This window comes from Lepidochelys kempii, chromosome 9 (assembly GCF_965140285.1).
Source record: "Lepidochelys kempii isolate rLepKem1 chromosome 9, rLepKem1.hap1, whole genome shotgun sequence".
Classification (NCBI taxonomy): domain Eukaryota; kingdom Metazoa; phylum Chordata; order Testudines; family Cheloniidae; genus Lepidochelys; species Lepidochelys kempii.
In genome coordinates, this window is record NC_136388.1 from 98,048,317 (window position 1) to 98,072,415 (window position 24,099).

At 42.0% G+C, this 24,099-nt stretch overlaps 1 protein-coding gene across 3 annotated transcripts in view; it reads right to left on the reverse strand.

Moving 5' to 3' along the window:
* Positions 1–3,933: 3,933 nt before the first annotated feature.
* Positions 3,934–24,099, reverse strand: part of SLC9A6 (solute carrier family 9 member A6) — a 34,926-nt gene continuing 14,760 nt past the window's right edge. For all 3 annotated transcript variants that reach the window (XM_073358470.2, XM_078854280.1, XM_073358472.2), the window contains exons 6-16: positions 21,482–21,587; positions 16,583–16,724; positions 15,582–15,687; positions 15,085–15,173; positions 14,788–14,901; positions 12,933–13,044; positions 12,159–12,312; positions 10,202–10,232; positions 8,426–8,505; positions 6,551–6,656; positions 3,934–5,720 (exon numbers count right to left, since the gene is read on the reverse strand). In XM_073358470.2, coding sequence (XP_073214571.1) covers positions 5,445–5,720; positions 6,551–6,656; positions 8,426–8,505; positions 10,202–10,232; positions 12,159–12,312; positions 12,933–13,044; positions 14,788–14,901; positions 15,085–15,173; positions 15,582–15,687; positions 16,583–16,724; positions 21,482–21,587 — 1,316 coding nt within the window. In that variant the 3' untranslated portion in view covers positions 3,934–5,444. The remainder of the gene's footprint in view (positions 5,721–6,550; positions 6,657–8,425; positions 8,506–10,201; positions 10,233–12,158; positions 12,313–12,932; positions 13,045–14,787; positions 14,902–15,084; positions 15,174–15,581; positions 15,688–16,582; positions 16,725–21,481; positions 21,588–24,099) is intronic.

A 24,099-nucleotide genomic window follows, 5' to 3' on the forward strand; every position in this document is an offset into this window, starting at 1 on the left:
GTCCATGAAGATTTATGAATGGCACAGGGCTACAGAGAATAAGGGATTTTCAGCCACTAAAAACTCCAAAGTTAGCTGCTCATCTTGCGTTGGGAATGAGAACAACCCCCAGATTACATCTCTGAAGTTTCCATAACATCTTTCATGATGAAGGACCTCTGAGGCCTTAAACAGCAAACAGGAACCACTTCACCCAACCCCAAGCCACCTCAGCTGGGGAACACGATGGCTGCTCCAACGGCACACGGCTCCACAAAACTGGGTAGGAGACGAAGTGGAGAGGAGAGCAGTCTCAAAATGCAGCTGCAAGGGGGAAATCTGGGTGAGCAGATTGTAATTAGAATTAAACCAGGATCCAGGGGCTAACACCTGAGTGGGGTCTTCAGAACCCACAGGTGGTCAGCCCCTTTGTTTTATGTTGTCTCTGACAGCAACACCTCCGGCAGCACCACGACCCCTAACTATATGGTAGGGCCCTGATTGAGTCAGTGCAGTCTACAGAGTACTATTGAATGACAACAACACTGCGACGGCCAGTTCCCATATGACCAGTATTGTCCCATTGTTTCCTTGTGCTGTCTGTGGTATTCACCTGCTGCCTCTGAGCCTATACAAAGATTGTCAACTCTTCCAGGCAAAGATTTTTTTTTTGTTCCGGGTTTGTGCAGCACCAGCCATTCCCCACCCTAGTTCCCTTCCACATTCCAAAGTTGGTATTGATGTTGGGACAGTCAAGTTGTGAACACCTTTTAACATTCCAGCCTACTGCTCCAAATAGATTAGCTCTAATTGGAAGAAACCACGTTATGCAATGTCAGTGGTTTGCAGCAGTGGCTGATCATTTATCCATTTATCACGTGGCTGTGAAAATTTCTTTTAACAATACAAAAATGTCATGTCTTTGTTACAGGTTTTTATTTCCCTGTGAATTAAAGAAACACTACAGACTTATTCAAGGGGAAAAAAAAAACTTTTTATAGGCCTAGGATCCTTCTTTCACAGTACAATGCAACAGTAAAAGATTTAGTCAGCGTAAACAGAAGGTGCAATAATGATCATCAACTATCACAAGCCAATTGCACAAAACACCACAACTACTGAAGTTAATGCCATTACTGGACAATTCAACAATACTAGCAGAAATCAAAACTTGATCAACAGTGCTTTTCCATGTGCAAAACCCAGGTCAATTCAATTTACAGATGAGAGGATTCGCAAGGGGTGACATCTCTAAATCTTTATAAAAGCATTGTAAAATTGTGCATCTGGGGCTGTTTTACATATTTGGCAAAAGATCTACAGGCCTGAATGCTGGGTGCTAAGCGACAGGTGTCAGAGTTGCAGCCGTATTAGTTTGTATTTGCAAAAAGAACAGGAGGACTTGTGGCACCTTAGAGACTAACAGATTTATTTGAGCATAAGCTTTTGTGAGCTACAGCTCATCCGATGAAGTGGCTGTAGCCCACGAAAGCTTATGCTCAAATAAATTGGTTAGTCTCTAAGGTGCCACAAGTCCTCCTTTTCTTTCTGGGTGCTAAGCATTCACCACTTCCTTTGAAGTAAGTGGAAACTGTAGGTTCTCAACACCACTGAAGATCAAGCCCTCTGAATTCCCCACTACAACAGAATAAAGGAAATAGTTTACTATTAAGTTTGAGCTGTTTCTATAAAGTCACTCTTGAATCCCAGCTTTGATTGATTCACTCATTCCATTTTTATTTTTAAAGCAGTCCTTATATTATGTTTAACACACAATATAATTCCTGACTACACAAAAATACACACTAGAATATTTATCTAAAGTATTTCAATCATCAATTAAAATGTTAATTGACACCAAAAGTCTAGGACTGAAGTAATGTGTTGGCAATTCAAATACTGTAGCTAACGTATTAAAGTTGGAGAGAGAAACACATTAACACTGAATGCATCCGATGAAGTGAGCTGTAGCTCACGAAAGCTTATGTTCAAATAAATTGGTTCGTCTCTAAGGTGCCACAAATACTCCTTTTCTTTTTGCGAATACAGACTAACACGGGTGCTCCTCTGAAACCTGACATTAACAACAGTTAATTAATAGGAGTTAATTCCGGCCTTGTGATGATACTTGGTATTGCCAGGTGAGTCTTGATTTCTCACAGGTTTTAGGCTATAGAGGCAACACATGCAGGCCCTAACTCCAAATCAAAGGCCTGGTCTAGGGAAGGATTTAAGGTGTGACAGTAGCATATATTAGCTAACGCCTTCTAACTAACATGTTTTAAAAGTTGAGCATTGCCTAGTTTTGAACTTGACCAGTTCCAAACAGAACGGCTGTGTGCGAACACATTCTAACACCGCACCTTTCGTCCTAGGCTACACAAGACCAGTGAGGCTTTTGTCACTGCTTCCAATAAGTACTGGATGAGGCCCTAGCTGCTAGCACACTCAGTGCAAAGTAGGTGAGGTAGTATCTTTTATTGGACCAGCTTCTGTTAGTGAAAAAAAAAAGCTTCTGAGCTTACACAGAGCTCTTCTTGAGTTGAAGTTGGTCCAATCTTTGATTACCTAACCCACCGTGTCTCTCTCTCTCTCTCATAAGATGGGACCAACATAGCTACAACAACACTGCAAACAATTTTCAGGAATGGTCTCTTAGGAATGTCTATGCAGCATCTGGGAGGGTGCTTCCCAATGCAGGTAGACAGACGCATGCTAGCTCGCCAAAAAGCGCAGCGTGGCTGCAGCGGCACAAACTGGTAGTACTGAAGGAGTCGGGCAGACTTGGACTGGGATCGCTAGCTGGAGCCATCCTGGCCACACTGCCAACGCATCTGTCTACTTGCATTGGGAAGCACCCTCGAAGCCGCAGTGTAGACTTCCCCTTATAGGAATTCTATGCAGTAGGATTCTGACTGGGATTGGAGTGATTGGGTATTTCTCCGCTGAAACTATTAAGTGGGCAAAGCTGGGGGTTTACAGTGCTCTGACAGCAGTGGATCCTTCACCGGGAGAGATTAGGAAGCAATCTCAAATTGCTTTGAATACCTAGTAACTGAAGAAATCAGATGATGTGCTCTTATCAGAGGCATACTGAACAATAGCTGTGTTTTCCACATTCTATGGTATCAGCGTGGATCTTTGTAAATTGAATTCACAGTCACCCAGCTTACAGAGGAAAAAACAGGAGGTAGTTATTGAACCTACCTCTTTTTAAACAGGCAAAATAAAAAGAATATTTGATGTATAATAGTGCAGCAAACAAAAATCAACACTAACTTTTTTTTTTTTTAACTTTTTTTCTTTTTTTTAAACACATGAAGTTAAGATACAGACATAATATAAAATTCACACTGCATGGAAACCCTGCATAGCAGGGAACAAACTGGCTAGCACTAAACAACAAATGGGTATGTTAACAGCTAAAACTGCCATTTACTGGGTGCAATGAAGATTCTGATTTCCTAAAATATAAACGCAGAATGTACACAGTTCTGGAGGAGTCCTATAGAAAAAACCTATACATTTTGCTTGAAAAGAGGGGGGGGGGGAATTCTTGGGGATAGTTTAACTGCAAAAATTAGTTCCACTTCGGTAATTTTAAGGCAATGTTATTTAGACCTGAGAAAATGAGAAAAGGTAATTTTATTTTCTGAACTATAAATATACACTCAGTCAAAGTCTAAGTATTTCCTTATTTCTCCTCCCCCTTGCACGAATGTCCCACTCCACAACAGTGGTGGGTAAACATCCAAAGAAAACCACAGTGGGGTCTCAGGTCCTGATCTCAATTCCAAGCAAAGTCAATGGGACTTGAGTGCTCAGATACCTCTTAGGATCAGGTCCCATGCTATCTTGAGGAAGTGTGCTCTTGTTTTAACAGAGTGAATGCTAACTCGGAAATCAGCCTAGTGTGTGTATTTGTGACTGTGAAAGGACTGGTTGATTGTGCGACTAAAAATAAATTATACACAGTTAAGTTCTAGGCTGGAACTTTTTTCTTGGGGAAAGCAAGAAATAAGAGTTCTCAGCTTCTTAAATTTTCACTGCACCTTTGGCCATTCCCATCATTGAAGAATAAATCCTAGTACACTAATGTGAAATAGCAAATTGTTCTGTGCTCTTCCTTGGAAAAATGTAAAAACATGGCAGCTCACAAACATTTATTATAAACCGTAAGAGACATGAAAATGAATCAGGGAGGAGAGTATAATAACTCCTTAGCATGCAGTGTATCAAACAAAGTGCAACAATTTCAACTAGACAGGAGGACAGACGACTCCCTTCCAGTACCACCTCAATTTCTAAATACCTCTTAAGAAATCTACATCTACAGTTTCAATTTACAGCCTTTACACTTCCTGTTTGGATAGGTGTGACTCCGTGGTATAGCATGGAACTACAGTACACTTGTATGTTTATTTAGTTTCCTCAATGACTAATGAGTAAAAGGGCTTCAATCACTTGAGACATGGCCCCTTCCCAAAATTCAGAACTCAATCACCTCTTAAAAATGTGTTTGTTATCTCTAGAAAAGCTGTTTAAGACACACCTGAAATGCAAACTCACCAACTACAAAGCCTGTGCAATAAGCCTGATGCAGCTTGTGTGTGATCAATTCTTTCCCTCAAATATAACTGCAAAACACAAACTGTGAAGCTTTGGGCCCCCATCTGAAAAATCATACATCATGGTGACCCACCCTAGACCAGAGGACGGCTGGAAATAGCTTCTGCTGATGCCCCATTATCTAAACAGTGGCTTAGTAGAGTGGGTGAGTCACTTCAGAGCAAAATGCTCCCTTTCCTCCCCAGGAGCAAAGGATTCTGAGTCAATGATGCCTTACACCGCTTCCTGGCCTGGATAAATGGGGACCCCAGCTCAGATCCAAATACAGCAGTGCAGAGTACGGCTGGCTACTAGACCATCAGGCCAATCTTTGCGCAGAGATTTTGCCAATTTTATAATGTGTGTATTTGACAATCAGAGATATGAGAGACCAAAACAGTCGTCATGCGACTAATAAGCAATTTACATCTTTAGTTGACACCTCCCTAACAACTCTAGGTAGAGCAAAGCAAAGGAAACATTTCATTTGTCATTCTAGTCTGTGTCAAGCTGAATTCTGAATGCTAACAGAGAAATCAGCCACTTTCCCTACCTAGCTGGGACCTAAGGCCATACATCACACCACTTGAAAAGAAGTCCACCATGTGCAAAAGATTATTATGCTAAAAACCAGTTTCTTTCTACACAATGCAGTCAACATGGCTTTCAGCTTAAGAAACTGCAGCTTGCTCTTCACAAGCCAACTTGTAGAGAATATTTATATTCTTCTGGCACCATATAAATAATATTTATACAGCTTAGACATTCTGAGACATGCATTAGATTTTAGGTAGTACATATTTCTTCGTGATCACATATGCAGATATTATTGTCAATTAAATCGAGCAACATAAATCTTACGCTGGGCCATGTCTTGCACTATCTACCAAACTTGACGGAGGCTCGGAATCATCCATGGGAAGGACCAGGCGTGTTCCCCGTATTACAAGTTCATGGTCTCCAAATGCCAGCTCCCGATCCAGTGCATCTTCTGAACTGTTTCCCACAATCCTCCTCGACGTGCCACCAGAAGTGATAGAATCAGCATTCACAGTAGAATCCCCATATGTCAAACTGATGTCTCCATCATTCAAAATAAGGTCGGAATCATCGTCCTTCAGTTGCTCTTGATTCTGAATAATAAACAGAATCAAGAGTTTATTTGCTTATCGGTTTCTTATACATATAGCTAGAATTGGTCCCGAAGTCTGAGAACAACCAACAACAGACAAGAGGCAGTATCCAGTGATGGATTCTCCTTCACATCTCTGACCACAAAGTCGTGCCCTCAAAGGCTTCCCCAATCCAAACACACAAGCATAAGACATTAGCTTAACTGAGTGAGGACAACAAGGGCTTTCAGCTCAATGTTTCTTCTGAGCTGTCACTTCTCACTAAACCCTTGGTATGGACAGAGTCCACCATAAGAGGCTATCACGTACAACAGTTCACAAGTGACCAGATGCATTATGGGTACTAAGAACTGCTGGTGTCATGATTCTATAAACAGTTTGACCCTGACTGGCAATTTTCTGGTTTCTAATTCAATCCACCCACTGTGGGAAATGTCACAATCACCACATGATATGGAAGACACAACCACCTCCGAGGCCACAGTCACTTTGTGACCAATTATTTTCAGCTGTGAAGGCAAAATGCACAAGGGAGGTGCCTCATCTGCCAGACTAAGCGTCTGACTTTTCATAAAGCTCCCAGCATCAGCTGTTTCATGGAGCAGGAGTCCCAAGATAGTTCCCAACAGTGACCCATGTGTTGGCAACACACTATTCATGTGAAAAAGCTGATGAATAAATACTTTTACTATATTCTATAACTTCAGATAACAGATGAAAAACCCCAAAACATTGGACTTAAGGAATCAATGTACATACTCCAGAAAGTAGACAGAAAGATAAATACATCCGATTCAGACAACACGGGGGCAGACTAGTACTAGACTTACTTCATAAGCCTGAGGACTCGTCAAGCATCTGGCAACAGGCCCGCAGCAACTAGGCAGTGTCGTTGTGAGAGGGGGGCCACTGTGCGTCAACAGAGGCTTCAGATAGCTGTGGGGTGTGTTAAGGCAGAGACAGAGCATGGCTGTATTTATAAATCAAAGTGCACAATGCCGTGGGGCAGAAATACGAAGCTGAGACAGACAGAGCACAAGATTTAAACATGTCTGTTGATTATGGAGCCAAGAAAGAGAACAGAGCATCAAGCAGCCCTGCTGAGAACACAGCATCAAGCAACAGAGGCAAGAAGTCAGTCCAGTCTATGTCAGACCCTTTGCGTTGCTGCTGATTCTGCTATTTGCTGCGTGTATCCCTTCTCACATGCTATAGCTGTTCTCTGGCAACAGTCTCCGGCACACTGTCTCAGGACAAAATGTCACTTCATCTTTTATTTTCTGGGTGTGTTTAAGAGCAAACAGTAAAGGTTTTGGGTGGGATTTTCAAGAGTGCCTAAGGCATTGTCTTCTCTAGGAAAGGAGGGGCATTCTTCACTCATGTTAGCTACTGCATGGAACTAACAAGAGGTAAAATAGTGACAAGACACGGCAGTTAGTTTGCACACAAGTTAGCAGGCCAAGGCAATCCCTAGGCTCTCCAAGTCTTTACCTTAGCTTCCTAACTCATGTACAAACTACAAACCGCTCTGTCTTCACTAGGATTTCATCTTCAGTCAGTTACTGCCCATTAGCAGTAATTATTAGCTACTAAAAGATTAGCTAACGTGAGGTAAGAACACATTTTTTTCCCCCCTAATGAAGATGCACCCTGTGTGACTTAAGGAACACAAGTTCCAATGATTTTAAGTCCCATTGTGCTTCTAAGTTACTTTGGAAAATCCCATCATTGGGTTAACAAAAAAGTGTTGGAGACTAAAACCATGACCGGATTCCAAATCTAGTTCTGCATGCACATGCTGGAGCTTGGGCCCAGCTGTTTGCTCCTGCATGGTGCATTCACTTCCTTCCTACATGCTAGTCAGTAGCTTTCCCCCGCACAAAAAGCTGCAGCTGCTATTGGCACAGGCAACACAGAGACCTGCTAATGCTCAGCAGAACAAGCTCAATGTTGGAACCATTTAGTTTCCGAGAGGCTTATGTCTCCTCTTTATTTAAAAAAAGCCTTCTTCCCACTTCCTGCATTAAAGAATACAGAGCATTTTACAAGGACTATTCAACTTTTCAACTAAAAGTATTCAACCAAAATACAGCAACCAGTTCCAAACATAATTTGTAAAGGAAATCTAGATATTTGGGACCATGCAAATCATAATCAAACGAGGAAACATGATTGCAACCAAATGAATGGGGAAACGAGCGTAATGAACATACCAGAACACAGTCCCAGTTTAACACCCTTTTCTAAAAAGGGCAACACCACCACTTTTCCAGAAGACAGCACCTTTCGTAAGAGCCTGGCAAATCACTTCACTATTAATTCATTGCAATGCATTAGGACAAGCAAGACAGCACAGCACAAATTCAGAATGTTGTAACGGGATAGGAAAGGGCTGAGAAGAGCTTCTGAACTTATTACTGGACTCTTGCCACAAGAACCATACACACACACGGAACTTAAATAATTCCATATCGTGATCCTTGTCGTGAGCCTGGCTTTGAGAAGAGCCATTCTTCTAAAACTGTTGGTGGTAAGAGTTGGATAAATTCTCACAGGTGCAGACACTATAAGAAGTAAAGAAGAACAATGGATCAGTTAATGCTGGCTACTCCTCTCCCAGGGGACAAAGCATGCTCTGAGTTAATAGGGTTACTCAGATGAGCCAGATTCTGGCTCTTACGTGTTCTTATTTCCATTAAGGATACTTGTGATCAAAGTTGTACCACAGCCTGAACAGCCAGGCACTTTCTGCTTTCGTACTCCTCCTTTCACTTTCCGGGGCACCCTGCAAAAGAGTCACAAGTTAAACGATGACTGCACAATGCAATTCTCTTTCTCTTGGAACCGGATCGGCATGAAAACCCACTGTTCTGATTATACGTGTATGTCGAGGAAGAGGGGTTCGCCAGCTTTTTCACAGCTCCTTAATTCATCATTCTCTAATGCACACATCTTCTTTTGACGGTCCTGTAACATCCTTGTGGAGCCTTCAGCAATTGCTTACATGGCAATAGAATACTAATGAGGTATTTCATCAGAAGCTTCTTTTAACACAGTTTAGGAAGCAGAAATAAGAAGGTGCAGCCTGTACCATGTGACCAGCCAAAAAGTCTCTGAATTAGAGGTGTTAGTACTCCTCAGCCTCAGAGCCCACTTCCTTCCACCACCTTTCCAGCACAAACCTCAGTCCTGCAACAGTTTGAAGTGGAATTACACATCGTTCCCAATGGAAGTGAAGACTTCCCTCCCATTCCCTTCCCCTTTGTCTAATCTTATTTGTCCCTATAACTGAGCCAACTTGTTGGGGGCAGAGGCCATGTTTTTTAATGCCCACCAGTGCAGTGTGCTACTTTTGAAAAATCAAGAAGCTGAACACAGAACACGTCTAATCCACTGCAGTATTTGCTACTCAAATGACATCATTTCTTAAAGAAGAGGTTTTTATATGCAGATGCTTCACATGGATTCACTGTTTTTGCTACTTGAACAATATCTCAAACTCCTCCAGTTTAGAAATGGGTGGCTTATGGCATTCAGATTTTTTTCCTTCAATCAAATATTTCAAAGAAGTTTGGCTTGCAGACTGATGGGTCTGGGCTCCTCCTAACAGTATCTTAGTAATCACAGAGAGCAGAGTACCCCCCTACAGATCTTATTATGCATGGGATCCTCACAAGCAGAACCCCAGTGATTTCAGTGAGAACTCCAAATACAGAGCAGCTCAGGCCTTAATGGTGCAGGTGTCACACCTACAAGGAGAACAGTTACATGCTATTTTATCAGAGCACACTTTAATAACTCTGATTGGGCACTGCATGAGTCTTCGTCTTAGAGCTGTAAGTACTTCCTGTTTTACAAAATAAACAAATGCAGCAAGGCAACAGAGGTGCGAACAAACAGCAGTGCGTGACAACCCAAGGATTAAGAATAGCCCAGCAGGCACAGAAAAGAAGATAGCATCAAAGGAAACTGCTGGAAAGCGTTACATGCTGGGATAAAGAAGAGGAAGGGTTTAAGTATTATTAAAGATCAAACACCTCAGAAGCAGGAAAATTAGGGTTCTGGTCTTAAAACCCAGTCACACTCCAACTTTAGGGCACCCTATATATAGCATGTCTTGAAAATCAAATTAAAATGTGTAAAGGCTTTTTGGCTCCCATGCTTAAGTTTAGAAAAGGGTTTTTTTCAGCACGGGGAGAGAGGGATTGTACCAGGGAACAGATGGAAGTGATAATATACAGAGTGTTGTGATGCTTTTCCCACTACCTTCTTTCAGGTTTAGACATGTCCCTTCTTTCACATCTTCACCGAATGGCACTAAAAACCTCCACCTACCCCAGGGCTGGAGTGGAAGAAAAAAAGAGCACGTGGATATACATGTAAACCATTCATATGGTTCTATGCAACCTTCTGCTACCTGACATGTGGTGCACGTCCCTAGATAAAGGTTCATGTGAAAGCAGTTAAGGAACAATATTTACCAAGTGTTCTTGATCTGAATCTACACCGACCCTGTGGAGGAGAACAAAAGGAAATGGTTAGCGTGAACACAAACAATCCCACAGACATGTGTGACAGTCTTTGGAGGCGCTCTCTTTTAGGTTTGGATCCATAGCAGGTTAAGCTCATTTATCAGCTTTTCCTATCAGAGGGGTAGGGTCAGATTTGGCTCCAGTCATATGAGAGAGACTGCCCATAATGGACAAACGTTTATCCGCATCACAAGCCTATCTCAGAATTTCCAGCTTCCACACACTGTTCAGCCCCCCCGTCCCCAGAAATGGATTAGCACCAATCACAGCAGCTCAGGGCTGATGTCCATCAATGTCCCTATTCCGAATGGCACTTAAAGCACCTGCTTAATTTTAAGCACATGCTTAAGTCCCACTGAAGACTATCTAGCTGTACCATGTGTTTAAATGTTTTCCTGAACTGGCACCAGAGCTGTGCGAGGAAACGGGTCTGATGTGCATGTACTGAGCACGGTTCCAGAGCATGCTAACACACCTCACTCGCAATATTCAAAATTCAGCCCTCTCTCCCCACAAGTGTGCTAATAGCGCTGTCTGAGTACAAGTAAATGCATTCAGAGGCCACAGTTACAACACACAGAACTATGTGGGGGTGTCAGTAATCATGAATATGATCCTAGAAAAAGCTGTCCAACGTACCACGCCTGTTTTTTGCTCTCACAAGGGGTGGGACTCAGCAGAGGAGCATTGGAAGGGGAGGGTGAAGCATGCTCTCCCCAGAGTGTTACTGACACTGGCTGGCCATCCCTCACAGGAACACTAGCTGCAGAAGCCACTCTGCCTTTTGCAAGTGTATCTTTGGCTCCTTTGAAAAACTCTGGCGGTGTAGTTCTTCTAGTATTTCATCCAGTGGTGGGTGGGGGAGGAAACATGGTAGATGCCCAAGATAAAGTGACTGAGGTGTTTTGATGACTCCACCTGGACTGGCCTTAGTTGTGGGCAGGGTTTACGAAAATGAACCTGTGCACTAATGCCCAAGGGTAACCACCATCAGGAACATCTTATTTCAGAACCCAAGTTACCTACTGTTTCTACTTTGCTACTGAATATTTGCCAGTTACCACAGTATCCATCTACAGCAACACCCAGTGGTGAAGAGGATTCATTTCACCTGTATAACAAAGCAGTCTTCCATACAAGCATAAGAGAACATGCAAAGATTGAACTGCCTTTTTTTTTTTTTTTTTTACTTCCAGGCAAAAAAAAAAAACAGGATTCTAGGCTTTATTCAGTTTTTTGTATTCTCATTTGAAAGGGCTGGAACATTTTCAGACTCCCAGTAAAATGAATGGCAGTTCTCCAAAGGTTGACTCCTCTGCACACCCATGCCTTTTGGTTTGGTGGCTCTGCTGGGAGGCACCCAGCGTGTATATTCAATGCACCCAAACATTTCTGGTGTCATCACTTGATGCAGAAGCCATCGGACACAAGAAGGTGTGTGTGCATATACAGGGCATCACAAAAGGAAGCATCTACCCTCCTTAAAAATCCTAAATTCTGCATGTTTGGGAGAACAGTGGTAGAGAGGAAAAAAAGGAGGTGGGTTTCTTTGATCTCCCTATCCTCCACACCTGTGAAAAACTCTTACAGGCTATAGGATCCCGATGCTTAAGCAGCACTTACTGCTGAGTATCAGCCAGCAGACAGCTTAAAGTCCACAGCTGAAGGTGGTTGCCTCCATAGAAACAGATGTCAGATTGCCATAATGGGATAAGGGGATTAGAAGTGACGACTGTTTCAGCTCTAAGGCCCAACCGTGAGATTCCAGAGTGGGGAAATCACAGAGACTTGCACCTTGGAAGGAACCAAATAATACTGAGTCCTGCTAGAATAATACTGCACAGGATTCCAAGGGGGTCACTGCATTCTAGGAAAAGAGAGGAGGGGGGACAAAGGTCTCACTCACCTGATATGCAGGCAAGATAACATGGCTGTAGTCCCACCGCCAAAAACCCAGACGGTGAAAAACACAATGAGGAGCGTTGTGCTGAACATCATCTGTCTAGCATAGGTGGCAGTGTCTCGAATGGCCAGGGCAAAAGCCATGGCGCCTCGCAATCCTGAGAGGAAAGGCAAAGAGGTGAACTCCAGTAGCCTCATGAAATCTGCAGCCCATGATGGTTCCCACTGTCCATCTCCAGGTTTCTACAATTCCTAAACAGGGGCTTATTTAATCTAAGATGCGTACCATTGGCATCCTACAATCCTCTCCCTAGACTAACCATGCCCATTCTGCCTGCCAGGTTACTCTTGGCTGCAATCAAGTTCTCATCATCTTTTGCATTCTAGAGCACCAGCCACTGGAGGATCTCAAAGTGCCCTGATGAGTTGAGTGAAGCTGGCATTACAATCCCCATTTTAAAGATGAGGAAAACAAGCAGTGAGAGGTTAAGTATTTTGCCTGAGGTCACAGCTGGTCCATGGCAGAGCTAAGAATGTATCCTGACCCCTTAAGCGCTATACCATTTTGTATGTCACAGAGAAGAACTGCACTCAAAACGGACACATTTATACTAACTAGCTAGGATGTGGATATCTGAGGTGAGGCCCTGGTTTCACATGTAGCCCAGATGAGTTTAAAGTTGGAGGAAGGGTGTTTCAGGCTGTTCAACAGGGTGGTTACTCGTGCATTCATGAGAGGGAGTGGCAGGGAAGAGACACAGGGACAGGGGTAACATACCGGCAAACATCATCATGTGCTGGAGATTTGTTCCAATCTTGTTTCTTCTTCCCAAATTAAGTAAAAAGGACAAGGGATATATATTAGCAGCTCTTCCCAGGAAGATGGCAAGCTACATTCGTACACACATTAAGGATATTTTTTCTTCAGTTCATTTCCCACTATACCCTACATCTGCATTCAAAGTCAATTTCTATTGTACACAAGGATTCTTAAGAAACTTGAAGAGTGTCCCATCCATTGCAATTAATGGATAGTAACCCAGCTTCAGGTGCACTGATATCCTGGTGAGGGGCAAACTACGATCTTATCTAAGCAGAATCCAGAACTGCAGTTCAAGATAATCATAAAGAGACAAGTATAAACAGAAGAAACAAGACAAAGAATACAGGGCAAATTACGTAGCAGGGAAGAGGGGGGGGGGAAAAATCACAAGTTCTCCATTCCACTCCCTCCTCTCCAGCTCATGTTCAACCTCAAAAACTATTAGCTGCATGTGTGTCAACTAGCAACTTTATCATCCTCAGGGACCTTTCTGGAGTTCAAGGTATCCCAGCTACGTCCATCCCTCTGCTCAAGTCACACTCCCAAGGGTACCAGATTTCCAAGCTTTGCTCGAGTTTGAAGGACACATGCTCTACAGAAGACACAGTCCCTACAGATCATCCCGTGAAATAAAAGCTGTAAGAGTCCAGTTAACAGGGAATACTCTCACAGTTTCCACAGCCTTGGAGATCCAACCCCTTCACATTTTTGCCTTTCCCTTTTAAACTGTATCTTTTAATACGGATGTCCCCCACGGTAACAATAACCTTGAAGCCAGGTTCCAATTCTGCCTACAATAACTTGCAAAAATCCTTCCAGCCTTTATTTTCTTTCCCGAATGTCATGAATTGCATGAGACACATTTGCATCATATTGCTCATGAAAGTCCCCGTTCCCTAAGCCAGTTTCCACTGCAGGTGCACAATATACTACTCTTGTCTATTTCCCCAGACAGGACTTTGCTCTCCATCCCCTTGGCACATTAGCACAGCCTTGCAAAAAATCATGACCATTTACCACACTTGCCACAGTATCTATTCTCCAACCCTGACAAAGAAAAAGCTAACGATATTTTATTCGTCCATCAAAAATAAGTGACTCAACCCAGGCAAACGGGAGAACACAATTTTACAAGGCTGTACTGGTTTCCCTACATTCCCATACTGAACTCCTCACAACCCTCACTCTTTGTTCTGAGACACCCAGATTCCCTTTTATTTGTCTGAGCACAAGTCCCCAGTCTGCATTAGCACTAGCCCATGCAGAACAGCAAAGTCTTTATCGCATTACTTGTAGGCACCAGCTCACACTTTCATGCTGCTGATTTGAGAGGAGTTTTTCAGATATTAGCCAAGTTTAACAGTCGATCCTGATCAGCAGAGAAAGTCGGATGTAAATGGTTTGTTCTACCTGGAAGTGTTCCACCTTGCAAAACCATTAGTTTTGCTTAGTACCACAGGAACACGTGATCACCCTTAGTTCCTCAATAGCACATTTACAATTCAATGCAGAGTTTCAGGCTGAGGTGGTTATAATATCCACTGACATGGAATAAAGTAACAGACATAAAAGTTTGGCAAAAGCAGATACTGACATCTTTAAAAATCATCAACAGAGACAAAAATGCATACAGACTTGTCTATGCAGACAGGTAGCGTGCAGTAAGCTGGGGTGCATATCTACAGCACACTCACATGCTATGCACTAACTGGCTGTGTGAACCACGTTACTATGCACCAAATGCTCCCTACTACACCCTGACCTACTCCTGCCTGAAATGCTCACTAAATTGGGTTGCTCCAAAGGATACAAAGGCTCCCACTATAAAAGTAGGGTTGAAGTCGTGATTCTGGAAGGTGAATAACGTGAGTCCCATATAGGAGAAGATGAAATTTTCTGCCAAGAAATTCAGAAGCTCAAACAGCTAAAGAAAAAATAAACGTAGTTAGTTATCTTGCAATAAGACAAAGGTGCTCTCCTGCCTATAAAATACGTCCATAACAGTGATTTTTTAGTAAAAGCCAGGCACATTCAGAAAACCCAACTAATTCTTGCAAAGGAGAGAGAAAAGTGAATTTGGTATTCGCAGAGGTTGAACAGTTCTTACCTGTTTAGTTCTATGCTGAGACTCTGTAGACAAGTTGTTGAATGTATAATGGGCCTGGGTGATTCCACAGAACAACACTGCTACCACACCTGGGGAGCACAACGCCACATTAAAACTTTTGTACGTAAAATGGGAAACAGAGCTACTTATTTATATTTTATTGATTTCTATGCAGCACTAAAATATTGAAATAATTATAACTTTTGCATTCCTTTCTTCTAGTCTTCTCTCCCAAGAGAGTTTCATGAAATTTACACTGTTTAAATTTTTAAAAAAAACAACAAAAAACACTAGATTTTTTCCCCCTAGGCTACATGATAAGTTTTGTGGTGGAGTGTAAGTTACTTGATGCTGAGTGAGATTACTGGCTGCAATAAATACATTTGCTCATAGGGAAGCCATTTAGTAGTTCAACACATATGTGCTATTGTGTGTCTCAGCTATATGAATCCCTAATTCTCCTATCCATTCGTAGCAGCTAACACGCTGTATCCTACCTGTGAAACCACATGCTTCAGCCAGCAAGAACGTGCTCCAAGACATCAAGAAAAACAAACCGGTTTCCAGCAAGGGGAACTCACGGAGTTTGGTGAACTTGGTGACGTTGAAGACTGTTAAGGACAATATATTAACACAGCGGATTGTAGCTACACTACATGCAACAAATAAACAGGAAGACTCTGAGTATCAGACATTTATATTATTGTAGAGCCCAAACCTATCAGAACACATTTCCAAAAGCAAGGTGAGAAGCAGAGAGAGCCCATACTAACAGCAGGGCAGTGGCAGAGTAAGGACATGGTGATAACCCCCCTCTGTCCCCTCCCTCCCTTTTTTATACACTGAGTTATAGTGGGAGCATATTCAATGACTTTAATAGCTGTTAGATCAGTCCTATGATAATTAACTTCACATAATCTTCAATCCAAGAATTGAGATGTAACGTAAACTTGATTTAAAGAATTACAGAAAGCTTTCTTGATGACTTACTGTCCCCAACTTGGTAATATACATGGGAATTCATACTTCAGGCGTACCTAAAATCACTACAAAAGTATTTATCTTCCCTTTAAAATGTTGATTGTGCCAGGTATATACATCAGGCCAGATCCTGCTTGCCTGACTCACAGAAGAAGTCACACTGAATTTAACTCCCAATATATCTTTTGTAAAGCTATATAACAAGTGCAGGACTTAGATCAACTAAGCTGCAAGTTATGAACAATGGGTAATATCTGAAATCTCCTTCAAATAAAATTAAGTGGTCTATATTAACTATCCCAATGATATAATGTTTGTGATGTAGAAAGAAACTGCGCATTGTAAGGAAATCAGACCATGTTCTATACAATTGGTAACATTACATGGCTTCCCTCTAATCACACAGCTTTAGTAGCTTTCGTTAAAGTAGAACAGAAAATCATAAAGGCTTATGCTTATATGAAACACATTCTAACAGCATGGAATACACTTTCTGAAATACCAGTGAAAAGGATATTAAAGCAGTGACTACTCCTGTAGCAGCTCCCATTGCAAAAGAACCACTGAATATCCCAAGGAAGATGCCAATGGACTTAAACATTGCTGTGACATCGAACGTGTGGCTGTTGTCGCCAGCTGGCTGGTACGCTACGATTGAACTGGAAGAAATGAACACTTCTTAGTTTGGAAGGATAAGAAAGCTGTGTGGATTTGCATGTTAATCTAATGGCTGTTGCCATGGCTTCTACTGATGACGATCTTGAAAAGATGGAGAAACATGGGCTAAAAGGCAAAAAGGGGACTTCAAGTAGTGTGTTGAAGCCATGCTGTGACTGCACCTGACTTCTCAGCACACATCGCACCAACTTGAGGAATCAAATCAAGCTCTCACTGTAACAGGTACTTTTGGACCCACCTATTCTATTGGGTTTTGAGGAGGTTTATTCTACTGTTTGTAACCCGCAGTGTAGCCAGGAGGCAGGAGCCATTCCATGAGGATACTGACCCCTCACCACAGTCATCCATGCTTTTGCCATTTCCATGCCACTCTGCTAAAATATGCTCTACTTGGGGCTACCCTTGAAGCCCATGCTGGGATTTCAGCATAGTCCAGAATGTAGCAGCCCACCTGTTTCCTGGAGTGGGTAGTGAGAGCATATTACACCTGTGCTCTGTGAACTATGCTGGTTTCCCATCTGTTCTGGGTACAATTCAAGGTACTGATTCTAAACTATAGTGCCCCTTATGACCCACCTTCTCTTGGACCCTATCTCCCTAAAGAGCACCATGACACCTGGGAACAGCCAAGGCACATTTACCAACAAGCCCAAATGTTCACTTTTGGGGACTGGCCATGAGAAGTTTCCAGGGAGGCTCGCAACTGTGAAACTTGCTCCTTCTGATGATATGCAATATCCCAAATTTAGTGACACTCTCCTCATCCTGGTGCAAGCCACCTTTTTGGACACTAAGCTGTGAATGATTATTAGTTCATTTAAAATTGTTTGGCGGCATGGGAGGGGTACATGAAGGAGGGCTGTTTGTGATGCCCACTGTGTGAAGTTTAACTTAACAGGATGCTGCATCTATCTACGATGCCCAGACAACATGGAGATGGGCACATACAAGTCAAACATACTATCCCTACTGTCATTTGCTGTCCCTGAAGGCATAGATTTTAAGGCCAGATTGTATCTTGTCTGACCTCATGCATAACATTGGCCATAGGACTTCCCTGCATTAATTCCTGCTTCAAGTCCAATAGCTGTGGTTGGACTAAAGCAGCGCTTTTTAAAAACATCCAGTCTTGATTTTAAAACGTCCGGAGTTGGAGAATCCATCACCACTCCTGCTACGTTGGGCCAGTGGTTAATTACTTTCATTGTTAAAAATTTGCTCATTTCTAGTGTGAATTTGTCTAGTTTCAGCTTCCAGCCATTGGATCTTGTTCCTCTGCTAGACCGAAGAGCCCTCTATTACCAAAATTTTGTTCCCCTTGTAGTTACTTATAGACTGATCAAGTCACGCCTTAACCTTCTCTTTTACAAGCTAAGCAGGCTGAGCTCTGTAAGTCTCTCGCTATAAAGTGTTCTCCAATCCTTTAATCATTCTTGTGGATCTTCTCTGAGCCCTCTCCAATTTTTCAACATCCCTCTTGATTTGGGAACACCATAGCTGCACACAGTATTCCAGCAGTGATTGCACCAGTGCCAAACAAAGAGATAATATAACTTCTCTCCTCCTACTCAATGTCCCCTGTTTATGCATCCAAGGACTGCATTAGCCCCTTTGGACACAGCATCACACTGGGAGCTCATGTTCAGCTGATTATCCCCTATGACACCCAAATCGTTTTCAGAGCCACTGCTTCCCAGGACAGTCTCTCATTCAGTAAGCATGGGCTGCATTCTTTGTTCCTAGATATATGACCTTACATTTGGGTATACTGAAACATGTATTGTTTGCTTGTGCCCAGCTCGCTCTGTATCAGTGACCTGCCCTCTTCATTATTTACCACCTCCCGATCTTTGTGTTATCTGCAGACTTTACCAGTAGTGATTTTATATCTTCTTCCAAGTCATTGGCATGCTAAATGGAGTATGGCCAAGAACTGATCCCTGCGGGACCGCACTACAGACACAACTGCTCGGTATGATTTTCCCTTTACAATTACATTTTGAGCCCTATCAGTTAGCCAGTTTTTAATCCATTAATGGGTGATGTGTTCTAGTTCCTGAATCAAAATGTTGTGCAGTACCAAGTCAAATGCCGTGCAGAAGTCTCTCTTACATCAACACTATTACCTTTAGCGACCAAACTTACACTCCCATCAAAAAAAAGATAAAACCCATAAACCTATGCTGACTGGCATTCAATATTACCCTCTCCTTTAATTCTTGATTAATCAAGTCCCATAGCAGCCATTCCATTATTTTGCCTGGGATTGATATCCAGTTGACAGGCCTGTAATTACCCAGGTCAGCCTGTTTACCCCTTTTAAATATTGGCACAACATTAGCTGTCTTCTAGTCCTTTGGAACTTCCTTGTGCTCCAAGACTTATTGAAAATGAGTATTAATGGTCTGAGAGCTTCTTCATTGGCTCTTTCAAAACACCTGGATGCAAGGTATGCAGACTGGATGATTTTAAAACGTCTAACTTCAGTGGCTGCTGATAATAGGAAAGTAAGAGCAGAATAGAATTTGCTTTTACAAAGCACCTTTCATGCAAGAAATGACTGAAATCGAAGTAGGTAATGCAAACGCACCACAACACAGCTAATTATTCAACTCATTCCCCTGAGGGGAGATTGGAAATGGTTTTACTACACTTCAACTTTGGTCGACCGAGCTACATCACTCAGGGGTCTGGAAAAGTCACACTCCTGAGTGACAAACTTAAGCCAACCAAACCCCCAGTGTAGAAGCTGCTAAGTTGACTAAAGAATTCTTCCGTCCACAGCTAGCTAGTGCCTCTCAGAGAGCTGGATTAATTACAGCAATGGGACAACCCCTTCCATCGCTGTAGGAAGCATCCACACTATGCTACAGCAGCACAACTGCAGCATTGTAGCTGTACCACGGTAGCACTTGTAGTATAGACAAACCCTCAGAGGGGGAAAGCTGTCCTGGAGATGCTGGGGCAGGCAGGATCTAAGCCTACGTGCAAATCCCAAATTTCACCTAAGCAGTCTCCAAAGTCTTGCCTTTTTTTTTTTTTTGTTAAATATTCAGAAACTACCCCAGTAAAGGGAGACAACAAATCAGCGCTTTGGACTCCTAGCACAGTAATTATCTCCAACAACAAGCAAGACTGAGAGTTGACTCTCCTGTTGCACTTAAAAATTAGTTCATTTTTCTGTGTCAAGGAAGAGATTTCTGTAGCTAACTTAATAAAGGTAGGTAACCCTGGTCAGTACGCTCTGAGCAACTGGTATGAATCAAATCTACATAAAGAGAAATCCTTGTAGATTATATATTTAGGTCTCCAATGTAATCAACTAGTTACAGTAATGCACTCTATACTTACAACCCTACGGTATATTTTTAAAAGTGTGTTTCTATCTGTTAAGCGTGGTTACAGGACTATTGCTAAGGGGATGTGTATTAGGTCACTTAAAACACTCCTACCTTTGTCACTCCTCCCCATTTCAAGGGGAGGGCTACACACAAACTTGCACCAAAATAACGCAATGGGTTGTAGCTCACACCATTTTTATTCTGGTGCAAGTTGTACAAGTGAATGCTCTGATTTCTGAATAAAACTGTTTTATTTCAATTTAATTTAATCAGAAGAGGATGCTCATAATCTGAGATATGAGTCTCCACACACAGAACTTGCAACCGAAGGGATGAATTACAATTGATTTAGTTATTTAGGTTCACATAGGCAAGTGGGTGTGTAGACCAGCCCTGAATTTCATCGTGACGTGCAACATATCCACCTACTCTCACCCAGAACCTTGCAACACACACCTTTCATGTTCAGTTTTATGTTGGGACACATCTTACACATGGCTGGATCATGCAACACTTACATACCCTGGTGATGGACCCAATATAAAAACAAAGAGAGATTAATACAAATAGTCGTAGCGATGTCAATGGGCTATTCAAATTAGTAAGTACTGCTCAGATATGAGGTGCAGGGTTGGTCCACAAACTGTAATTAAAATGTGAACAATTATCAAATCTGGGTTCTCAAATATTTCAGAAGATCTAAATTATTTTCTGCATTAATCTTAACCATAAAAGAATCTGCCATGATCACAAATACTGTATTTCAAAACAAAACTTCCATGACAACAAACACAATGAATATGCAGGAAAACTATGTTACAGATGCAGAAAAGTTTGAAAGCATCCACTTGATTTAGGGAGACACTGAATTTCTGGCACTGGTGCTCTCGGTCCAGATATTAACTACAGTTGCAACGACTGTCTTCTTCTCAATGCAATCGCAGGTGGAAGGTGAAAGGAAGCAACTGCTTTCCCAAATATTTCCACTAGAGGAAAAGCAAGTGTGTGTGGGTGGAGAATTATTTGAGAGTGATCTCACCGGTAAGTGGCATTAGCAGGATCCCGCAGCAAAAGAGCAGACGTGTTGTTCCTTTTTCACATTACAGGTGGGTGTTAAGATTTCCTATTGACTCACTCAATAGGCAAAAAAACCCCCAAAACATGCACTGTAATAGCTGTAATTATGGCCTCAGTGTTGCTTTCAATTCCCAGCAGCAGTCTTTCATTGTGAGGCTAATTAGAGGGTGATTAATAGAGAGGATTGTATTAGGAGGATTAGTAATGAATTCTGATTATTATAAATATTGATATTTCTATTTTCTCTGATGCAAGACCAGGTGATTTTTAAAGTCTCACATGTGACATACATAACAATTAAAAAAACAGAACACACTTACGAAGACAGCACTATGGCAACGGCATCATTGAGGACGCTTTCGCCAAAGAGAAGGGCATACAGCTCAACATCAACCTGAAGCTCATGGAATATGGCAAGAACAGTCACTGACAAATAGAAAAATAGAGAGACATTTAAAAGGTGCCATTACTTCCTTTATGTAGATATATATTAAAGCAAACTTGGCCTTTCTAGAATTCTGCCTTCCTTCACATTTTACTAGTCTGCTTTTCAGTGTAGCAATGCTTCATGCAGTCTTTGCTACTCTGCCCTGTGCCTCCTTAGCTTTGTGTTTTTTACAGTTTATGTTATTTTTTACATACAGAACAAGGATCTGTTTCTCCCCTGTATAACGCAGAGTTATCCCCTGTTGGAGGCCTTTTTTAATTCGACCTTAACCTCGGAGTAGTCCTGATTTTATCAAAAGATCCTAGAAGTGCTGGTTAATATCAATATGAACCAACATCAAGGAAAGCGCCAGTACGTGTTAGAATTTTGGAAACAACAAAACAATGGGCCAAATTCTGCCTTCAGTTACTCTGGTTTTCCAGCAGTATAATAGAGATTGGAATTTGATCTATTGTTTCTGCAACTGTTTGACTCCAAGTTGGTAATGAAAATGCACCAAGTTTTACGGTCAGTTTCATGAGAATCATAAGAATGTCTAGAATAAGCAAGATGTAATACACAGCAATCCTTGCTCTTGTGTCACACAAAGTCACACGGAGGCATTTCTCACATGGGCTTGGACTAATGCAATGTGATTGCTCTAAAAGCCCTTTTAAAACAATTACCATATGAAAGGCAAGAAACTCAGATATGCATATTTAAGGGGCTTTAACCCACTTACACATAAACAAAGGCATTCATTGATTGACATGAGATTAAAATCCACGTAATATTTTATGCAGGCTGAAGCAGCAGAGGACCCAATGACCAAAAGCAGGTCGGTTCAAGAAAACATGCCCATTCCAGAAAGCTGCTAATGCAGATACTTCATTTTAAACATGTGTTTAAGTCCCACTGAAGTCAGTTGGAAATAAGCACGTGCTTAACTGCTTTCCTGAATGGGGGCCATAAAGAGAATCATTTGTTAAGCACTGACGGTGTGCTTGGCGCTGCAGAAGACACAGAACAGACAATTCCTGGCCAGAAGAATTAACAGTCTCAACAAACGGACAACACAAAAGACACTGGGAGAAGCTGGGAAAGGATTTGAGTTCCTATTTTAAAGTGTTCTACGAAGGGGTAACTGTCAGTGTCACTTGACTGTATTAAGTGTACAGGCACAACTTTTACAGTAAATTGAAAAATACTACGCTACTGTACAGTAACGATCCAAAACAATGCAGTTACTCTATACTAAAAGGTTATGTTTTGGACTATTATTTTAGGATGCCGCGGTGGTTTTTTTTGTTTTATTTTTTTTAAAAGGAAAGTAATTGATGGGTGAGATGCAGAAGTAGGAATCAAACGCCATCTGGCAAGAATGACCATTGGCATTCATTTTATTGTCCAGATTGAGAAAAAGACACAAGCATTGCACATGCACAAAATCTGCCCAGTCTGTACAACACAGGGTGTCAATATCAGCTTTTAAACAGGTCTACGCAGGTATGTCTACATGACATCTTGGAGGGTGCTTCTCAGCACAGGTAGACATGAGCTCCAGCTGGCTTGCTAAAAAGAGCAGCACGGCCAGAACAGCACAGGCTACATACCTGAATGCAACCCCACCTGCCCCCCCGAATAAGCCCACCTGTGCCGCAGTGGCCACATTGCTATGTTTAGTGTCGAGCACTAAAGCACAGCCAACGAATGTCTGTCTACCCGCACTGAGGGCTCGTCTACACCACGCAGCTTTTAGCGACAAGGCTGCGTTGACACAGCTTTGTCGCTAAAAGTCAGCGTGTGTAAACACTGTCGGTACTTTGTCAGCACTTTTGCCGACAAAATACTGCCAGCCCTGTGAGCGGTGTTAGCGCTTTCCTGCCGACAAAGCTGAGTTCACACTGCCACTTGTGTCTTTTGCAAAACTTTTGTCTTTCGTGGGGGGGCTTTATTAAGTATCCGTGAAAGACAAAAGCTTTGTCAACAACTTTGCAGCGTAGACATACCCTGAGAGGCGCCCTCCCAGATGCCATGTAGACACATAAGAACGGCTATAACTCAGGAGGCAGAGCTAGGCTGCAGCGTCTCAGACCCCTGAAGGATTTACTCAAATTTGCAGAGATGTAAGGCACCAATGGAAGAAATTCAAGTTCTACTACTTTAAAAAAAAAAAAAAAAAGGCACATTTTTGCTCTTTGTTCTTAGGTTAGATTATACTGATGAGTACAAATGTGATGAAGACAGTTAACAAGCAAAAAAAACCTTGTTGCATTCAAATATAACAACCTTTAGCATTTGTATAGCACTTTGTACATCTAAAGAGCTCAGCAGGCTGGAATACGTTTTTGTTTTTAAATAATCGCCATTGTTCTTGTTATGGTTAGATAGAGTCAGTTCATATTTTAGATTAAGACCAAAAAATCTGTCCATGCAAAACTTTGAGGATAGAGATTGTCTAGCACATACCAAGAAAACACTCTGAATTCACACACTTTGGGCAGCACTGAT